The sequence below is a fragment of the Scatophagus argus genome, chromosome 9, assembly GCF_020382885.2.
Source record: "Scatophagus argus isolate fScaArg1 chromosome 9, fScaArg1.pri, whole genome shotgun sequence".
In the NCBI taxonomy this organism is placed as follows: domain Eukaryota; kingdom Metazoa; phylum Chordata; class Actinopteri; family Scatophagidae; genus Scatophagus; species Scatophagus argus.
Window position 1 is genome coordinate 240,698 of NC_058501.1, and position 19,553 is coordinate 260,250.

General features: G+C 39.4%; 1 protein-coding gene across 4 annotated transcripts in view; it reads right to left on the bottom strand.

The window, feature by feature from the left end:
- dyrk1b (dual-specificity tyrosine-(Y)-phosphorylation regulated kinase 1B) overlaps positions 1–19,553 on the bottom strand; it is a 103,585-nt gene that overhangs the window by 24,071 nt on the left and 59,961 nt on the right. For all 4 annotated transcript variants that reach the window (XM_046400383.1, XM_046400385.1, XM_046400384.1 and 1 more), the window contains 5 exons: positions 13,581–13,753; positions 7,217–7,336; positions 6,062–6,250; positions 3,250–3,397; positions 1,797–1,946 (listed from right to left, as the gene is read on the bottom strand). In XM_046400383.1, the coding sequence (XP_046256339.1) occupies positions 1,797–1,946; positions 3,250–3,397; positions 6,062–6,250; positions 7,217–7,336; positions 13,581–13,649 (676 nt within the window). In that variant the 5' untranslated portion in view covers positions 13,650–13,753. The remainder of the gene's footprint in view (positions 1–1,796; positions 1,947–3,249; positions 3,398–6,061; positions 6,251–7,216; positions 7,337–13,580; positions 13,754–19,553) is intronic.

Below are 19,553 nucleotides of genomic sequence, written 5' to 3' on the forward strand. Positions count from 1 at the left end.
TATTTTTTCATAAATTTCAAATAACAATCTCATTTTGAAACATACCTGAATAACAGTGAGAGGATTTACATCTTTTAGAAATGGTATGTTATAACACCCACAAAAGGAAAATGAGAAACACATTTAGGCTTTAATTATGATCAGAAGGATTGGCATAATCTATTAGAGCAGGCTGTATTAAATAAAAAAAACATGGTGAAATTCAGTTCAATACATCATATTATACACAAAACAGATTAAAGCCCCTACATGAAATTGACAGCAATATTTTTCCCATGTGTCAGAGATGTAAACTGATGAAAGAAGATCTCTCGGAACTGCTCAATCATAGAAAAATTTTGTTTCAGTTTTGCAATATGGTATCGCAGTAATTTTAAAAATAGGTAAGATAACTCACCAGGCCCCCAAACTATAGATAATGTGGTAATGTGTGATAAGTTAGCTCAGTTAGTATGAACCAATACAAGCAAATACTTTATTTAGTTATCTGGCACTGCAGTGGAAAAATGCATTCTAACCAATTTATTGCTATTGTTTTTTCATCTTAATTGCTGAAGGAGAAACAAAAATCATCTGCACTGAATTGAATGCAGATCACCTTGGAAAAAATCCCTGCCCATGTATGTTTTAACCATCTAGCTAGACCAGCTGGCCCAAGTGCCACTGATGGTGTGACCACTCTAGGAACAGAAGGAAGAGAGCCAGAGTAAGAGCCAAGATAACACAGTTTGGACTGCTTATGGGTCATGGAGATTCGTCTGTGTGCCTCAGTAGTTATAGAGTCTACATCATTGATGCTTAATGCTTGAAGTCAATGGAAATGTTTCATAGATTTTAATGTATAATGTTTTAACCTTCAAAGGCTAACCATATTAACACTATCTTCTTGCTGTTTACATTCGCCCAGATGCAAATACAAAAAATGCACAACAGAATTATTACTTTACTACATGCATATAAATAAGTGTACTCCCTCCATCCATCCATCCATTTTCTATACCACTTATCTGACAGGGTCGAGGGGGGACTGGAGCCTATCCCAGCTGACTACGGGCGAGAGGCGGGGTACACCCTGGACTGGTCGCCAGTCAATCGCAGGGCCGACACACAAAGACAGACAACCACACACTCACACCTAGGGGCAATGGAGAGTAGCCAATTAACCTAAAGTACATGTTTTGGGGATTGTGGGAGGAGGCCAGAGTACCCGGAGAAAACCCACGCAGGCACAGGGAGAACATGCAAACTCCACACAGAAGGGCCCAGATCGGGATTCGAACTTCGAATCCTCTTGCTATGAGTGCTCTATGAGTGCTAACCACTGCATGGTGCAGTGATTAGCACTGTTTATTTTATTCTTAGTGGGGCTATAACTTGAATCTCATTCTGTGTTGTAAAATAACAAATAAATAACCTTGATTTCCTGATATCAGAAGGTCCCCCATGAGGAACAGGGAACAGGTCATACTTTTTATTGTCAAATGTAAGAAAAAAATCTGCAATCTTTCCAAAAATTATTAGGATTTTATTGCTTTAGTTTTACCTCATTGATTCTTCCTTTACTGCTTATGTCTGGTGCATGTGTGTTTTAATGCATGTGTACGTACATTAGGGGAATGCATTTTTTTATTTTTTACTTATTTAAGGTAATATTTATTTATTTAGGTTTATTTATTTATGTATATACATGTTCATTACCACTACAGTAGGTTAGGTTATTATTAGTAATATGTCACATATGTTATTAACACGTGTTATGCGGTCTGAATCCAACGTCACTGTTTCCATGCACTCACCTGTACAGAGCTGCTGTGCAAATTTCCTGGTGAGGTTGAGCGAGACTCCTCTAAAGTTGGTGTTCCTCAGTAGATCATACAGGTTGTAGCTCAGTAACTCAAACACCAAACATAGATGGTTCCTAAACATAAAGTGACGCTTCAGGTGGACTGCAGAGAGACAAATTGACAGAGAGGCACACACAGAGAGACAGATGGGACATATCATGCCATATCATTAATAAAATAATAATAATATTAATAATGTTTTTTATTTAAACTGAAAAGATCCACACAATTCCATTCTTACAGCTGCCCATATTAATGAAGGTCTCACAGACTGTATATTCAAGAAACATGAACACAACCACGCACACAACCATTGTAATAAAAACTAAGTCATAACAGTTAAGTTGTACATGTCTCCAACCTCTCTGAAACATGTGTGTGTGTTGTCAGCGCTAGTGCCATGAGGGTGTTGTAAAGTCATGTCAAAATTAGTTTTTGTGCCCCCAAAAATTTCCTAATTCATTGTATTATAACCATCTATCCAGTGGCAGCAGGATCAGCAGGGAATTCCAAGTGTCTCACTTCTGCGCAATGTTTTCCAGCTCCTCCTGAGGGATCCCAAGGCATTCCCAGTCCAGACGGGATATGTAATCCGTTCAGTTAGTTCTGGGTCTACCTCGGTGTCTCCTCCTTGTTGGACACGCCCAGAAAACCTTGAAAGGAAGGTGCCCAGGAGGCATCCCTATCAGATGCCCAAACCACCTCAACTGGCTCTTTGTTGACACAAAGAAGCAGCAGCTATAAAATAATAACACTAAACACTAAATATGACAAAAATGTATTGATAAATAATGGAAACTATTAATTTTGAGACCTTAAAACACGTCCTCATCACTAAATGTTGAACATGATGCATGTTTCACGTTCAATGAAGATAGCTAGCAAAATTTAACAAAATGAACATGAAGAAATTATTCAAAATCTCATCTGCACCAGAATCTATACTTCAGTTTTCAAATCCTAGGTGACTTCTCACAATTACTCTCTCCCTGCTGCACAGCAAGCGAGCCATTAATTCCAACTCCAATGTAGCAACTTCCTCAGCTAGCACGTACAGTACCAACTCAACATCTGGACCAGAGATTCCACCACCAACAACTACTCAGTCTGAGAATCTGGGTTGCGAAAAGCCAAATCAGACGAAATCTGATAAGCCATATATGACACAGTTTGATGTCATATAAGACCTTGTAAACCCCAGATGCTGAAAGCCAAAACAAAAAAAAAAAACAAAAAAAAAAAAAGCTCATGTAGTCAGTAATACACTAATACAAGTAATAGAAGTTCTTGCTCATGGGGGATTTGTTAGGTCTCTCTGAACCAAAAGTTAAAGAATTTGGTCTAGACCTACTCTAAATGGAAAGTGTAATGAGAGAGTGCCAGCACTGTGTGTTGTCCATCTTACCAATGTAATATTTCATCTCAGTGTCATGCTTGTTCATGAGCTCCAGTAGGCGTAGTTCAATCTGTGCCTGGTTTAGAAATGCCTTTTTGTTCTTGATTATCTTAATGGCAACCCATTCCTGTTCATGGTGATCATAAGCCTTCACCACCTGTGGACATATCAATAGGCTTTGTCATCACATGCAATGACAGACACACATAATTTGAGTTTTTCATTTTCTATATTAGACGGGGAATAACTGTGACCTGAATAAAGACAGTTCTACAGTATATAGTATGTGAGTGAGTCCCAACATCCCATGCTTTTATTAAAGCTAATGTATAAATGTGTGTATATATACTGAAATGCAAAAGAATACAGCATAAACTTTAAGCATAAATTGTGCTTATTTACTTTCTGTTCATGTTCAAATGAATTTGAATTTCCTTCAGGATCAATAAAGTATCTATCTATCTATGAAACAAACAAGATACAACATGATATCATAACAAAGGAATTATATTCAGAATTTATCAGAAGAAAGGGTTACTAGCAACACCACAGCAGTGAATGTGAGAAATATAAAGTTATTTTAGTTTTCAAATTGTTTCATGGCAATTATATATATATACAGAATTTTGTGTGAATACAACCAAAGTGGACAAGATGAAACTGCATGTTTCATCTTGTCCACTGTTTGTCTGCCTTTTTCTGAAGCTGTTCATGACAGACCAGAGAGAGTAGACACCAGACACAGCAATATAAACAAAATAAGAAAATACTAAAGACAAGCAGACAGAGACACCATAATAAATTAATAAGTGATCGTGAGAGAATATTTTTGTCCATTATGTCAGTCCATAAAATGTCTAAATGTCTAATTCTAATTGAGTGCAGAGTGTCAGTTAAAGTACTTCCAGTTAAATTGTCTGTTCACTGTCCTAAATGAATGCACTGGCTGCAGATACCTCGATATTAGAAATACATTACATTAAAAAAATCTGAACTGCAACACTAGGTGCTTCATCTCATCACAGGATGGCGATGTAAAACACAAACTGAGAGCAACCTACATTTCCTATCTGAACTTAATTGCAGACTACTTTTGAGATTATCTAACATCCCATTCACTATTCAACTACTTCAGGCTGCAGCCAAGAGTACACATGGGCATCATTTTCTGATTTGACTGATTTGGGGACAATGACTTGGCTGGATAGGATTCTGGTTAAACTAAAGTAGTGGAAGACTGCACAGCCATTGGCTTATTCTGTTGCATCCCACAGATTATCGATCAACCGTGGAGTTTGCGGGCTGTTGTGTCCTTTTCGAAATATGACAGGGTACATTGTCCAACTGGGACTGGTCTGGTCTGCAGTGTTTAGGCGGGTGGTGTGTGTCAGAGAACATCCACATATTTGTCAGATCCAAAGGTTTTTCACAGAACATTGGATTGTAAAAAGATAATTAATGTTTGTGTATGTCATGGCTGATCAGTGTATATTTACTGTTTCTCAAGAGACGCACTTATATTGACACTAAATCTTGCTAGCATAACATTAGCTTTCAGTCTCACAGCTCAGACATTAGATGGACAGCCATCCTCTCATCTTACTCACAGTAACAATGCAAAATGTATTTTCCAAACTCCTGAGCCATACCTTTACAGGTTACTGTAAACTCACTGATTTCACTCACTCTAACCTTTTACTGGCTGCAGGAACAAGTGATAAACAGATCGATCATTATCTGCCAATATTTAGTAAAAATGTTGGAATCAGTGCTTTCTAGTCATGATCCCTGGTTGTGGATAGGGCGGGGGTCAGCGACTAGTGAATTAGCGACTACCCAGCTTTCCCATATATGTTTTAAGTTACCTGTGTTCATGTCAAAGAGAGGTTGTACCATTTGCTAATTTTTAGAAGTTAAGTTACTAGGCTGGTCTGAAAAATTGCTAAATCTAGCAAGAAGACATGGAGCTAATTACCTGAACACAACCTATTAATACATCATGCTGCCTTATGACAGCACACCTTATGAGAACAATTAAATATATATATTACGATACCTTCTGGGTGCTTGCAGCAGCTGCATCTATGATTTAAATGCAATTTTCCAAACAGGCAATACATGGATAAACTGAACACATACTGGGAAACTAAACAGTTATTTCCTTGACTTATAGACTAAGAAAGTGATACAAGACAGTCCTACAGCAAAAAATTACAGCTTCAGTCTGGCCACTGGTGCTGGCTGTTTGGTTTATGTGCTTCCCCCCTTAAAATACTATGAAATGATTAGCTGAAATAAAAACTTGTTCGGGCAGCAGAATGGTGAATTTAGTTTTTGACTGACAGAGGATTTTAAACCTCTGATGGGCCAATTCAAAAAGAGATACACAGTTACCCAGGGAAGCATGGCATAAAGATTGGGCAAAATATTTTTTTGTCATTAAAGGATAGATAGATGTTGTATATACCTGTAAAATGTGCTAATTTTTTTCTGAAGCATGATGTTGTAGAATTATGTACCAGCAATCGCTTATCAGTGTCGACTGATACTGCTTCCAGCGATTGGTGATCGGCCCTAAAAATCCTGACTAGTGCACCCTTACTTGAGACATCAAACAAATGAACTGCAATTTGCTGTATTTTTTCAGCGTTCGTCCATTGATCAATTCAGATTTTTCAACTCAGAGACAGCCGTTTCTTGATAAGACAGCTACAACTGTTGATGTTTATACGAAACCATGACTGTATGTGAGGAAGGTATAATAAACTAGCAATAAGCAAAGATTCTGTTTTCACACTGACATTTATTTTGTTAACTTCACCTGTCCAAAGGAGCCCTTCCCGATCAATGAGTCTATCTCATAGCGGTCCAGCCACTTTTCTCCATTTTTGACAATGTAGTCATAGTTGTCATCATCATAGCCATCATTGTAGACTTTTCTCTCCTTCTTGGTGCTGCTGTCCTCTGGAGGGACTTGCTGGGCCCGCCGCTTCTTCTTTGTATAGTACACCTGTGAATGAAAAAGCAGCTTCTGTTCCCAGCTCTACTTCATCATCCATTGAAAGAACAAACCCCAAGTCATCTGGATCCCAGCAACTATAACTCTTTCATTACTGGATATTAGGTGCTAGGAATTTATGCTAATAACAGCAAAACAGACTGACGAAGTTTATTACTGTGGCATTAAGTAGGGTTTTCAATTTAGATGTAAATTATTTATTAAAAAATATGTCACATCATCTTCCTTAAACTCCCCTCATCTGAGTCTTCAGTGATTTGACAGATGTTGTAGGAAGTTCACTGTCTGACACACCTATGGCCACTACAGCTGTTCCTGGTGTAAAGCAGAATCTCCTTATGTTCACACCAGTTATGCATAGGTACAGAACACCCAAATGTAATGGCCCCACAGAAACCTCTAGTGTTCAGGATCAGCTAACTCCTGCTTTCTCTACTCATAGAACTTGGACACTAAATCACAGAATGGCTCACAATTAGTGATAATCATCAGATAATATTAATAATAAATTCAATGACCTCATAATACTCTGATTTCAACTTATTCAAAATGCAGACAGTTTATGTGGTTACAAACTTTACTGCCGAATAACGGTAACACCATGAAGAAATTTCTGTTACATGGTGAATTTTACCTTTGAGCGAATCATTTCTTGGATTGCAAGGCAAGGCATTGGTATTGGAATTAATTTAAAATAATTGTTTTTAAGTATATTTTTATTTGGTTGACAGTGCTGAGTCAAACATGGTTCCATGCCCTAAAAACAAACCCCAAAATGATTAACCCTTCTGACAGCTAAGTATTCCTAAAGATGATTTATCCCAGGTTTGGTTTGACCTCAAGATCATTAAACATCACTAATGACAGAGAAAACAAACAAAAACATTGAAAACCAAAGTCAAAAGAAAAAAATGTGAACAGGTGGTATGTGAACAGGTAGTATGACCTGTGTCATACCTCATTAATGTGCTTGTAAGTTTTGATGAGGTCAACAGAGAGTTTCCTCAGTGGGGCGCTGGAAGGGTCTCTGAAACTTGGGGGGATCCTCCGCTGGAGTATGGTCATATCAGACAGCACCTACAGAGAACAGCAACACTTCATACACGTTTGAAGTTTGAATTATCCGTATGAAAATCAAACAAGAAAGAGTGTGGTTGTGTGAGACAAGTCACCCTGTAACATCAATGCTTTACTGCAGACATTTAGGGTTAGAGCTTTAAAATGGGGTTATTTAAAAGTGAAAGCACTGTGTATATTCTATAAATAATTTCAAACATACTTTATGCAGTTCACCTTTGCAGCAGCAGAGTTTATGCCAAATTATAATCAATAAAGTTGATACTATGAATGTTGCTACCATCACTAAATGGCATCAGAAATACTAGTAAGTTATTATTATTTTTTATTTTTGTAGGTGTAGAAGTCATTTCTAAAGCTAAGTGTATTACACTAAAAAGACCCAATGACACCATTGGACCACTTTAGAGTAATACATACACTTAGCTTTAGAAATCATTGTGCTTGGGGTCCCTGACATTATAGGTAGAAACTTTCTTAAGGGTGTTGCTGGATGGAGGAGCACAAATAGCTTTTCTGAGTGCTATGCTTGGCAAACACGGTTTTATTTTATTGGTAAAATTTTGGCTCTATGGAGATTTATAGACAAGGGTTATGGATTCTTACATGCAACACAAAGAACATCGAAGGTAAGCAATAATTATTCCATTAAAGACAACGTTAGACTCTTCCGCAAGTAAGTCAGCTTGCCTGCCTATGCAACCCCTTAGTGGCTTTAAGTGCCGCTACAGTACACAATTAAATTACATTCTGACATAATTTGCGCTGAAATGTCATGTATTTGTAGTCAAATGTTGATTTATAAAATACAAGTATCTGTTACCAATGTTACCAACATTGGTTAGCTGTTGTATCTAAGAGGTTATTGAAGAATGACTCTCATAATGTCCACAATATATTTTTGTTGGCTGTTTAATATTACAGATCAAATTGTGCATTTTCTTTTTCCACTAGTTGACTTGTCTAAGTTCAAATAATTTCAACATCAGGGAAATTAGTGAGAACATCCCTTGCTAATATTCTTGCATTTACCTCAGACACTACATTATATTGGCATACACATCATATAGATTATTAAATCAGTAACCAATAACAGTCCATCTCCTCTGAGGTAAAAAAAAAAAAAGCTATGCTACACATAGTGCAGCATGCCAGCTTTTGGGGAACAAAGAAAAAAAAAACAGGACAAAGAGATATCAGAGGTGCTGCACATCTTAGAGGTTTACGCTAAAGGGTGTGGAGGACGATTTAAGGACAAAGGCAATGAATAATGTCCGGTCTGGCCTAGGCCAAAGTGAGGATACCAAATTATGTCATTAACTGCTGAGTGGACACAGTACTCAAAGGGCTTGCTCACTTGAAATATAGTTGGCAGTGTTTGTCAGATTTGGTTGCTTGAACCACCTTGATCTGCTTTCAGAATAAGAAGGAGTCACAGCTTCTCACTCTTTCACGCAGTGTGTGGTTATTTGCAATTACCTGTACAAAAACATCATATAGGCCGTCATCATCGTCTTACTGTCTTATCCACCACCAAAACTTGTAAGCAGAAGTGAGCATTGGAATGAGGATGGACAAACAGAGCTTTGCCTCATAGTACAGCTATGTTGGGCATTGTTGGGCATCAACAAGACAATCCAATACTAAGACTGCAACCCTGCAGCCTATTTTATTAACCCACTGTAAGATACCATAAGTCCTGCATATAAGGCAGCTACCTACCCTCACCTGCAATACATGTTGCTATGACAGATTGTTGTTGTATGTGTGTTAAATTAAATTAAATTAATTTATTAAATTATTTCGGCGATTCTTATTCTATGTGTATGCTTCACCAATTGCTTATTTTTTACTCAAATAAGTTGAAATTTGTACTGAACATCCAAGGAACACTAAGAATAATTTGCAAAATGTTTGACAATGAACAAATTAATAATAATAAAAAAATATTTACCTGAAATTTTTTTAAATTTTCAATTCTGTCTACTTTTCACTTTTTGACTTTTGATTTTTAATTATGTGTAGTATCAATAAAGATCACATCAAGATATTATTTAGTCCTGCATAAAAAAATTGTATGCCACTGATCTATGGATGGAAGTCATGAATTACATTTACTCACATTACCATAATTAAGTCACTTTTGTGTACTTTTACTTTTCAAATCCATTTTTCCCCAATAATAATAATGATAACAATAATTAACATTTTTACAAGAAAAACCATCCGCAAAGGCCAGTGACAGCGGTAGTGGCAAGGAGAAGGAGAGTGGCTGCAGCTCTTGAGAACTGATACATCTCAACTTTTCAACTTGCCACCACAACTCTCTGTGTGACCAAGGCAACCACAGAAACCTGCGAGGAGAACAACATAGAGGCTGATTCTACTGGCATTTCAGTTTCCTAACTTAAAGACCTCTTAAGCAACAGAAAGCAGACAGATCAGTGAGGAGAAACAGACCAGATTATCTGGTCAGCAACAGCAGCAGTACTGCACCCTCCAACTGCAGATTTCAAATACAGAACACTGATCGTGCCAGTCATAACCGCTTACTATCTGAGGACCTTAAAGTGTACCCTAGTAGAGGAGCAAGGTGTGACTGGAGCACTTGCATAATGATGCTGGCATCTATTACTGCAGAAATCTACAAACCTCTGCAAACCCTCTGTTAAGGGGTACTGTCCAGTTCTGTTCAATTGTTTTTCTATTTTTCTTCTCGTCCCCCCCTTCTCTCTATGTTGTCTGACTGTGAGTGTGCATGTGTTATGGTTAAAGCCAATCCAGAGCGGAGCCGGGAGTTCCTGGGAAACTTACCTGTAATCATCATCTCCACACAACTGTGTCTCATTTACCTGCAATCAACTCCTCCTGCTTCAAAAGACTGGCTCTCCTGTTCATCGCAAACAGATTGTGTTCAGCTCTGTTGCGCAATCACGTCAGGTTATTTGAGAGATGAGAATCTGATGTTTGAAGATTTTTCCTGTTGTTACCTTAACTTACCTTGTTCTCTGCTCTGCTCAGGTTCACCAACTCTGTCTGCTTTTTGGGGTTCTTATTTGTACAATACAGTACAATCAGGCCAAAGAAATGGACCCTGAAGACACACATTCTGAACCATCTAGTTACCATCAAGCCTAGTTCGACCACGGTGTCCTGATGGGCAAGCACAGTCAGGCCTTAAATTCCAATTAAAGAGTTACCAACAACTATCTAATCAGATATCTGTACTGTCTCTCAAGGTGTCGCAACTCACCCGATCTCCATCAACATCTGCTCCGGTCCAGTGCGCCACCATGCTGGCTCAGCTCACCACTCACTCCGTCACCAGGGACTTCCACAGATACTATGCCTTATTCTGTTGAGCTAAACTGCTGTCGCAGCTTTCTGTTACAATGCTCTGTGGTGTTCAGATAAAGAGCTCTCACTTTTCCTTCAGATCAAACCAAAGTCAACCACTATGACTACTCAGAGGAAGAGCTTTGGCATGGACAGAGGCAGTACTTTCTGGTGGACCTGACTTACTCAATTCTTCTTCTTACTCAAGTCTTTTTGTCTCATTTTAAATCTGGTTTTGATCATCTCGATTTTCTTGGCAATATTTCTCAACTGATTGGTGTGCCTCTCACATTGTTAGTTGGAGCTCATGTTGTCACTCAGTTTGTCTCCCTTCAGCTCAACCACCTGCTTGGTGTAATGTTGAAACTGTTATCTCCTCCAATGAGGAGACTGATTTATCTAGTGTGATTGTATGTATCACAATCTGAAGAAGGTTTTGATAAAGAGTAAAGCCTTGTTTTTGCCCTCTCATTGGCCATATAATTGTGGCACTGACTGGAGGTTGCTTAGCATTCTAGTAGACTGTACAATCTGCTGAGGGATAAACCAGAGGCGATGGATAATTACATTAAGGATTCACTAGCTGCTGAGATTATCCGCCCATCCTCCTCACCACTTGGGTCAGGGTTTTTCCTTCATGTCTAAGAAATATGGCTCACTTCGCCCTTGTATTGACTAACAAAGTGTAAAAAACAACAACAAATACCTGTTACCACTCATAGCTCCACTTTTGAGCCTTTGCAGGGAGCCAGAGTGTTTTCCAAACTAGACCTTGGGAATGTGTATCATTTAGTGTGGATCAGAAAAGGGGATGAATAGACATGAATGGACACCTCTTGGGCACTTTGAATAATCGGTGAGGCCATTCAGCCTCACTAGTGTGCTGGCGATGTTCTCAGGGATTTTTTGGTTTCTTTCTGTATATCATGATGATATATAAATTTTTTCCAAAAGTTTGGAAGAACATGTCATCCATGTCTATTCTGTGCTTAAGAGGTTGTTGGAGAAGAAACTCTATGCGAAAGCTGAAAAGTGTGAGTTCCATGCTTCCTCAGTCAGTTTCCTGGGTTATATTATTTCTGATGGCCAGATTCAGACAGATCCTGCAAAAGGGCAGGCGGTTACTAATTGGCCTAGACTGCAGACCCATAAATGGTTGCAATGCTTCCTGGGGTTTGCAAATTTTTACCAACGGTTTATTTGAAACTTTTGCTTGGTTTGGCTGTAACTACGCTGACTTCAGCTAAGGTTTCCTTTGCTTGGTTGTCTGAAGCAAATCAGGCTTTTGAGAAGTTGAAGTTTTTGTTCTCGTCCGCCCAGTCCTGGTTCAGTCTGACCCCTCTCTGTAGTTTATGGTTGAGGTAGATGTTTCAGGTGTTGATGTTGGGGTAGTTCTATACCTACGTTCAGGCCCTGGTCAAAAGCTGCATCCTTCAAAAGCTGCAACCGAGCATACATACCGAATGATAAGAAGTTGAACCCAAGGTTAGGTGGTCTCTGTTTTTAGGACATTTTAATTTCCTCTGACCTACAGACTAGGACGTCAAGCCAGATGCTTTTTCCTGTCAGCAAACAGGGAGAAGCATCTGGCTTGACATCCTAGTCTGTAGGTCAGACTCTATGTCCATCCTCTCAACTAAGAGAGGATACTGATGGTTGCAGTGGTATTCTGGGAAATAGAGTCCGGGAGGCCAATGGGAGTCAGATTACCGCCTGGTCGTTTATATGTCCTGGGACAAATCAGGTCTCAAGTACTCCAGTGGATCCAAACTTTGTTCGCCTGCCGTCCAGGTATGAAATTAAACCACATGGATAGAATATGCACACAATTCCCAGACCAATTCTACTATTTGAAGCATCTCAAAAATGTATTTTGTCAGACATTTTTGACAAAATAATCAATCCTTTAGTAGTTAAACTTCCTGCCTCTTCATCCTACTATTCAAGTGTCCCAGATCAAGCCTGTCACCTCCAGCCAGTTTTACCGTTTGTCCTAGGTCCCGCCACCTGCCTGGTTCATTGATGATTAACTGGAATTCACAGTTCGGCATTTGCTGGATGTCAGGCGTCGGCGTCGAGATTTGCAGTACTTGGTTGACTGGAAGCGGTATGGCCCAGAGGAGGACTCCTGGATTCCTCACTGTCTCATTTTAGATCCCAGTCTGAGTTTCACTGGGCCCACCCAGATAAGCCACGCCATGCGCCTTGACCTACTCTCTTTCCTCCCTATGCTGTCTGACTGTGAATGTTTGTGTGTGGGATGACTGGAGCCAATCCGGAGCAGAGCTGGGCCTTCCTGGGAAACTTACATGTAATCATCGTCTCCACACACCTGTGTCTCACTTACCTGCAATCAACTCCTCCCATCTGGCTGCTTCAATAGACCAGCTGTCCATCTCCGCCAAATTGTCCTCAGCTCTCCTGCTGTATCAACTCAGGTTATTTGCAGAATCTCTGATCTTTGAAGATTTTTCCTGTCCTTACCTTGTTCTCTGCCCCGCTCAAGTTCACCAACTCTGTTTACCGTCCAGCCCAGTCCACTCAAGTCTCTACTCAAGTTCGACAAGCCAGCCACGTGGGATTTTTGTTTTTTATGTTTGACCACACACACTCACCGGGAGCTTGGCTATGTCCATTTTTGGACTTGACAATGACAGTGAACTCATCTTGCAACAAACTGCTTGACTTTTGTTTCCATATTCAGTAACTTTTCAGTAAACTCTGTGAGAACTGTGCTTGAAAAACCTAACATCATCATAGGGATTCAAAGAAAGAAAACACTACTTTTTTACCTGACAAGACAAAGGTTGAGAGAGACACAAACGTTTTCATCTATATCAATGACTGAAAGAATGTAAACACATCCCTCATAGTGTTGCTAAGAAAATTAAGAGGTATGTGTTGTTACCTGCTGCTGCTCGGCCATGGAGTGGATGGAACTGAAGGAGGGGTGTGTATGTGTGTGCTGGCTGGTCATGGCTGGCTCAGCGAGGGAGAAGCCCTGGGCAGTGGAGGAGGAGGAGGAGGAGGAGGAGGAGGAGGAGGAGGAGGAGGTGGGCGGACATCCTGAGCTGCTTACACCTGGGAAGAGAGGGGGAGAGAAAGAGAGAGAGAGAGAGAGAGAGAGAGAGAGAGAGAGAAAGGGAGAGAGTGAGAGAGAGAGAGATGATTAGAGGGAAACTCCAACATTCTAATCTTTTCTTTGCCTTTGGTACAACACTGTTCTATTTTTGCAGCAAAACAATCAGAAACTACATGATCACCCTAGTCTATTACTTGCTATTACCACATCCTATCATAGATTACTATTTTCCGTATTGACCATCCATACTGTATTATCCACTACACATAGCCAAGTTTGGAGGTTTTTCCTTGCCAAGTCCAAAACCGCACCAAGCCAAACACATCAACCTCAGATTTATGCATTTGTGCAATTTCTATGAAAATAATGCTAATTAACAATGTCACCTCCATCAGGACCTCATAAACTGAAGAAAGAGTAATCTCAAGCTGGAGCCTTACTGATGCTAAAAGTAGCTATGCATAGATGCTTTTTCAATACTACACGTTTAAAACAAAACAATATCTACATTTCACACTATCAAAGCACCATGGCTGTGAGCAGTGAGAAAACAGATATTTTCCCAGCAATTAATTTTTATGAACAAAATATTGCACACATGCATAATGATCATTAGCTAATTGTAAAACAAACACTGCTTTAAAAAAGCTTGCTTGCAACTGTATGAAACATTAAATCCAAGAATATTCTTTTAAGTGTATTACTTATAAGACAATTTGTAAGTGATATACAGTTCAACTATGGCCAAATATTCTTTTCTGCCATAAATGAAGACCCTGTTCAAATATAAAGGGAGACTGATAAGATAAGAATCCCTTAATAGTCATGCAGTGGAGAAATTTACATTGTGACAGTAGCACAAGGATAGCAAATAAAGGAACAAATAAACACACACAATATTCACAGTATTTCACATTTTTTCACATTAATACATTAATGGTCACAGATCAAACGTTGCTTTCTCAGTGCTTGTTCTGTGACAATTTTTCCACCTCCAAACTCTAGCAGGTGAGAGCCTGCTTCAGTCCTGTGAAATCCTCAAGGATCCCCAGTGTATGGGTTCAGATGGATACAAACATTACTTACAAAAACAGAGTTCTGCATGATTATACAGTTAAGCCACAAAGTGTTAAATTTTTTGCAATTCTGCCTTGAATGCTGCATGTTTTACAAGCTGCCAAGTTAGTTAACCTAGAATAGAATCTAGTGTCTTCTGACTTATTTTTACAATGTTTTGGGACTCCCACAGTACATTCACAAATTCACTGTGTACGAACTTAGCCAAAACTTGAAAAACATACAGTCCAAGAACATTAAACTTAAAAAAACACTGAAAAGGAATTTACAGAATAAACTAGCCTAAACTAGTGTTTTCAGGAACAATGATTCTGTTTAGGTCATACACCTGGAATTAAATTGAGATGTTATCATACTCTGATAATAAAACTGCAACTGATACTTGCAGATGTTATGCTTTGTTTGATGATATTCTGATTAATCAGGTAGATCAAATCCCTAACAGTACTGCAACAGTGGGTCTTATCACAAATTCAACTATATTATTATTTTTCTTAAAATATTCTTTCAAGAAATAAACAGTCTTGCTTTCGTTGATGGCATACTAGACCTTTATTGTGCAACCACCTAATAGAGACAATGCTAGCAAGGTCGGCTGGTGTCACCAGATATTGAATCTTGTAAAAATTGCTGTTGTTTTTGTAGTTTCTATATGAGATGACAGTTTGAAATACTGTCGGACAATTATTATTATTATTATTATTATTATTTTACAACTTTTATTATTTTACAACGTTGCCCAATCAGAGGCTGTTTTGAGTGTGTGGCTCCACCCATCCAACCATTTTCTATACTATTTATCTGTCATGGCAGAGGGGGGGATTAGAACCTGGGACCTTCTTGCTGTGAGGCAACAGTGCTAGACCACTGCACCACCGTGCCGCCCTGTGTGCGTCATTTAGCTCTCATGGTAATTCAATACCCAAACACTCACTATGCTAACTGTGCTGCTGCTAACTGGGCAGGAAAGAGCACAGTTTAAAGCAAAGAGAGGTCATGCATACACTGTAGAGCTGGGCAGGCTCAGGGCCATTGCTCAGCCTTCCTACTACACAATTTCACGCTTTCATTGATTGTCATGTTATTTTACCACTTACAGTCTTAGGCAAAAACGCGAATGTGCTAACTTTTTAATCAGTGATTTCCAGGTGATCTATCTCTGTGTCTCAGTGAAAGCGCACTTTCACAGCTGATGTTGATTAGCTGATTAAACCACCATGATTTTGTCCCTCTTCTACCTGTCTCTCTCCTCTTGCTCCTCCTTCCACCTGAGTTTCTTCTTCCTCTTCCCTTCTTCTTCCTCTTCTGCCTCCTGTTCCATCTTTTTCCTTTTTCTCTTCTCCCTTTTCTTCTTCTGTTTGCTCTTTTAACCTCTCTTCTGTTTGTCATCTTCTTCCTTGCTCTCCTCTGCCATCTTTCTCCTTGTCCTCCAGCATTTCCTCTATCAGTATTTTCAGGCAATCTATCTCAACTTTCAGCTTTGACTCAACTTTCAGCTTTGACATAAAGTTTAACTTCCATCATTACTTGAAATGTACTTAACTCTTAGCTTCTTTAAGTATTACAGTTCAGTCTCCAATCCTGCCAGTGTTAGTTATTTATCATGTAATGCCTTTCACATTTCTGCATTTCCCGCAATACTTAATCAGATTGAAAAAAATGAAAAAAAGACAATCAGATTAACAGTCAGCATTCATGCTATATTTTCAGCAGGAAATGTACTTTTTCTAATTAAAGTTAAGTATCTTCCCAAGCTTGGCAGGTCTGCATTAACCTTATTAAATGTCAGTCCACAATTTCAACTTTTGACATCCACCTCAATCCATTTACTTTTGCAAAGGAGTTAAAAGAACTGTCTTCACTTGAGGAAACATCCAGCCAGAGTGAGGAAGGGGAATGAGAGGGATGAAATCAACATTGCAATCTTTTGAAATCACATTACACATTAGTCAATCATGAGCATTCTCACTTGATATTTGGGTGAAGGCGGGGGAATAAGTCCAGCACTTTGATCAACTGAACTCTTCTTTTACTTTTGGTCATGTTTTTGCATATTTCAGGGTGGGGGTCCTCAACCTTTTGTAACTGAAGGCCCATTTCCGATGGGACAGGCCAGTGATGTACATCACTGAATGGAGGTTGTTTGCATCTAGCAATAACATGTATTTGGTGAGCCATTATAAATGGCTTTATTATTATTGTATTTATAATTATCACATGGCATCCATTTTAAAGCTTTTGTCTCCCTCCACATTTTTGTAATGTCTAACTATTTTATACCATAAGCCCAGTGTATGACCTGTAATGTCAGTTATTGGATCCAGGTTATTTTTTGATTTTTTTATGAAACTCTTTATCTACAATCATGTTTTCTATTGGTTGTTGAGAGACTTCTTTTCCATTGTCTTTCCATTTTGCATCTGCAATATATGTATCTCAGCTGTGCAGCATAAAAGCATTCTTTTAATTTTGGTAGGGTCATTCCACCTCTGTTTTGGGGAAGCTGAAGAGTTTCACATTTTCCTGTAGGTCTTCTTGCTCAAAATTAATCTAGACATCATTTTGTCCCATTTCACAAACTGGCTTTGGGGGGCATCTACTGGAAGAGACTGAAATAAGTAAAGAAATCTGGGTAACACTTTCATCTTAATTTCAAAATTTAAATTAAAATCCAGGGGCAAGTTAGACCATCTTTCAATATCTTTTTGCACATCTTGGTTAACATTACTGAACTTTCCAATTTGAGAAGGGTTCTCCTGATATTAGCTTGGGTTTGCCTTTCATAAATCCTGTTTGGTTGTCATCTATTAAGCCTGGTAAAAATGAGTTTAGTCTTTTGAAATAATGGATGTGTATATTTTGTAATCACCATTCAGTACTGAAATAGGTCTATATTTTGCAGTTATCCATGACTGAGGTTATTGCTTCTGCCCAAGTTGGTGCTGACATTTTATTTTCTTTTTGAGTCCAGTTAAAGGATGTCTGAAGTATTGGCATCAGCTTTTATTTATAGCTTTAATCACTTTAATTAATGATTAATAATTGTTTTAATTCTTCTCTTGTGATTTCAGCTGTTACTATATCATTCTGAATGTTGCCAACTGATGGTGATTCCAATTAATTTAAAAAGTTCCCATTTCCTCTTCATCTGAAACTGGGGGCTGTGTGTATAATTCTCCATAAAATTCATGAAATATTTCTCATCTCTTCTGGATTATGAATCATCTCGCTGTGGTGTGCTGGGGAGGCAGCATCAAGAAGAGGGACGCAACACGGCTGGACAGACTGGTGCGGAGGGCAGGATCTGTGGTGGGCACAGAGCTGGACCCTAGTGTTAGTAACAGAAAAACGGACCCTGGATAAGATCCTGTCCATACTGGACAATGCCTTCCACCCTCTGCTCAGGACTCTGATCAATCAAAGGAGTGTGTTCAGTACCAGGACACTGGCCACCACAGTCTGGTAGAACATCAGCAGCAGTGTTTTGCAAATGTTAAAGGACCCCAGCCTCCTCAGGAAATACAGACGACTATGTGTTTTTCTGTGGATGGTGTCTATGTTCATTCACCAGTCCAGTCTGTCATCCAACTGCAGACCCAGGTACTTGTATGTCCTGACCACCTTCACCTCCGTGCCCTCAATCAAGACCGGTGCTGAAGTCAACCACCAACTCCTTGGTTTTGGATGTGTTGAGTTGCAGCTTGTTAGCCCTGCACCATTCAACAAAGTCCCCCACCAGGCTCCTGTACTCCCCCTCCTGTCCATCCTCAATGCATCCCATTATCACAGTATCGTGTGAGTACTTCTGCATGTGGCAGAGCTCCGACTGGTACTGGAAATCAGACGTATAGAGTGTGAACAGGACTGGGGAAAGCACTGTGCCCTGAGCTGCTCCAGTGCTGCTCAGCAGGGTGTCAGATGTGCAGTCACCCAGCTTAACAAACTGCGGCCTCTCTGAGAGGTAATCCTCGATCCGGAAGATCAGGTTTGGGTCCACTCCCATGTTGTGCAGCTTGTCTCTCAGGAGGACGGGCTGGATGGTGTTGAAAGCGCTGGAGAAGTTGAAGAACATGATCCTCACAGCACTGCTCATTGTTGAGGTGAGAGTGGGCCTTGTGCAGCAGGTACAGGATAGCGTCGTCCACCCCTACCTTTGCCTGATAGACAAACTGCAAACTGCAGTTGGAGAAGCTTCTCCCTTGACAAGGGTACCATTGCTTCTTTGCCTCTCAATTTGCACCATATCAACAGGATAGATAAAAATACACACACTAATGTGTACAAAGAGTTAAAAACAACGAAAAAAACACAATTATCAGAAAGAAGTGGACGGAGCTACTGGAGAAGTCGCCACTCACGTCGCGCCAGAGGTGGAAGTCATTCACAAACAAGGATTCAGCAGGCTTCAACATCTTAGAAAGCCCAATTTTATAAAGGATAGTACTACATGGGCTCAGAAAGACTGTTATTAATGAGCAAGCAGCTCCATCAGCTCAGCTGGCCAAAATCAAAGCTGCAGTTAGAAGCATGTTTCATGCTTCACAAAGGTGAATGAAATCACTTAAGCTAGTTCAGCTCAGTTTTAAGAAGGACTGAGACCACACATTTGTTTCATCAACACAAAGCCTGTAGTATTTCAATAACTGATAATCGCACGCTCAACTCTGTGTGCATTTTTGGGAGATAATCAGGATGTCGCAGTAAAATTAATTAAACCCATCT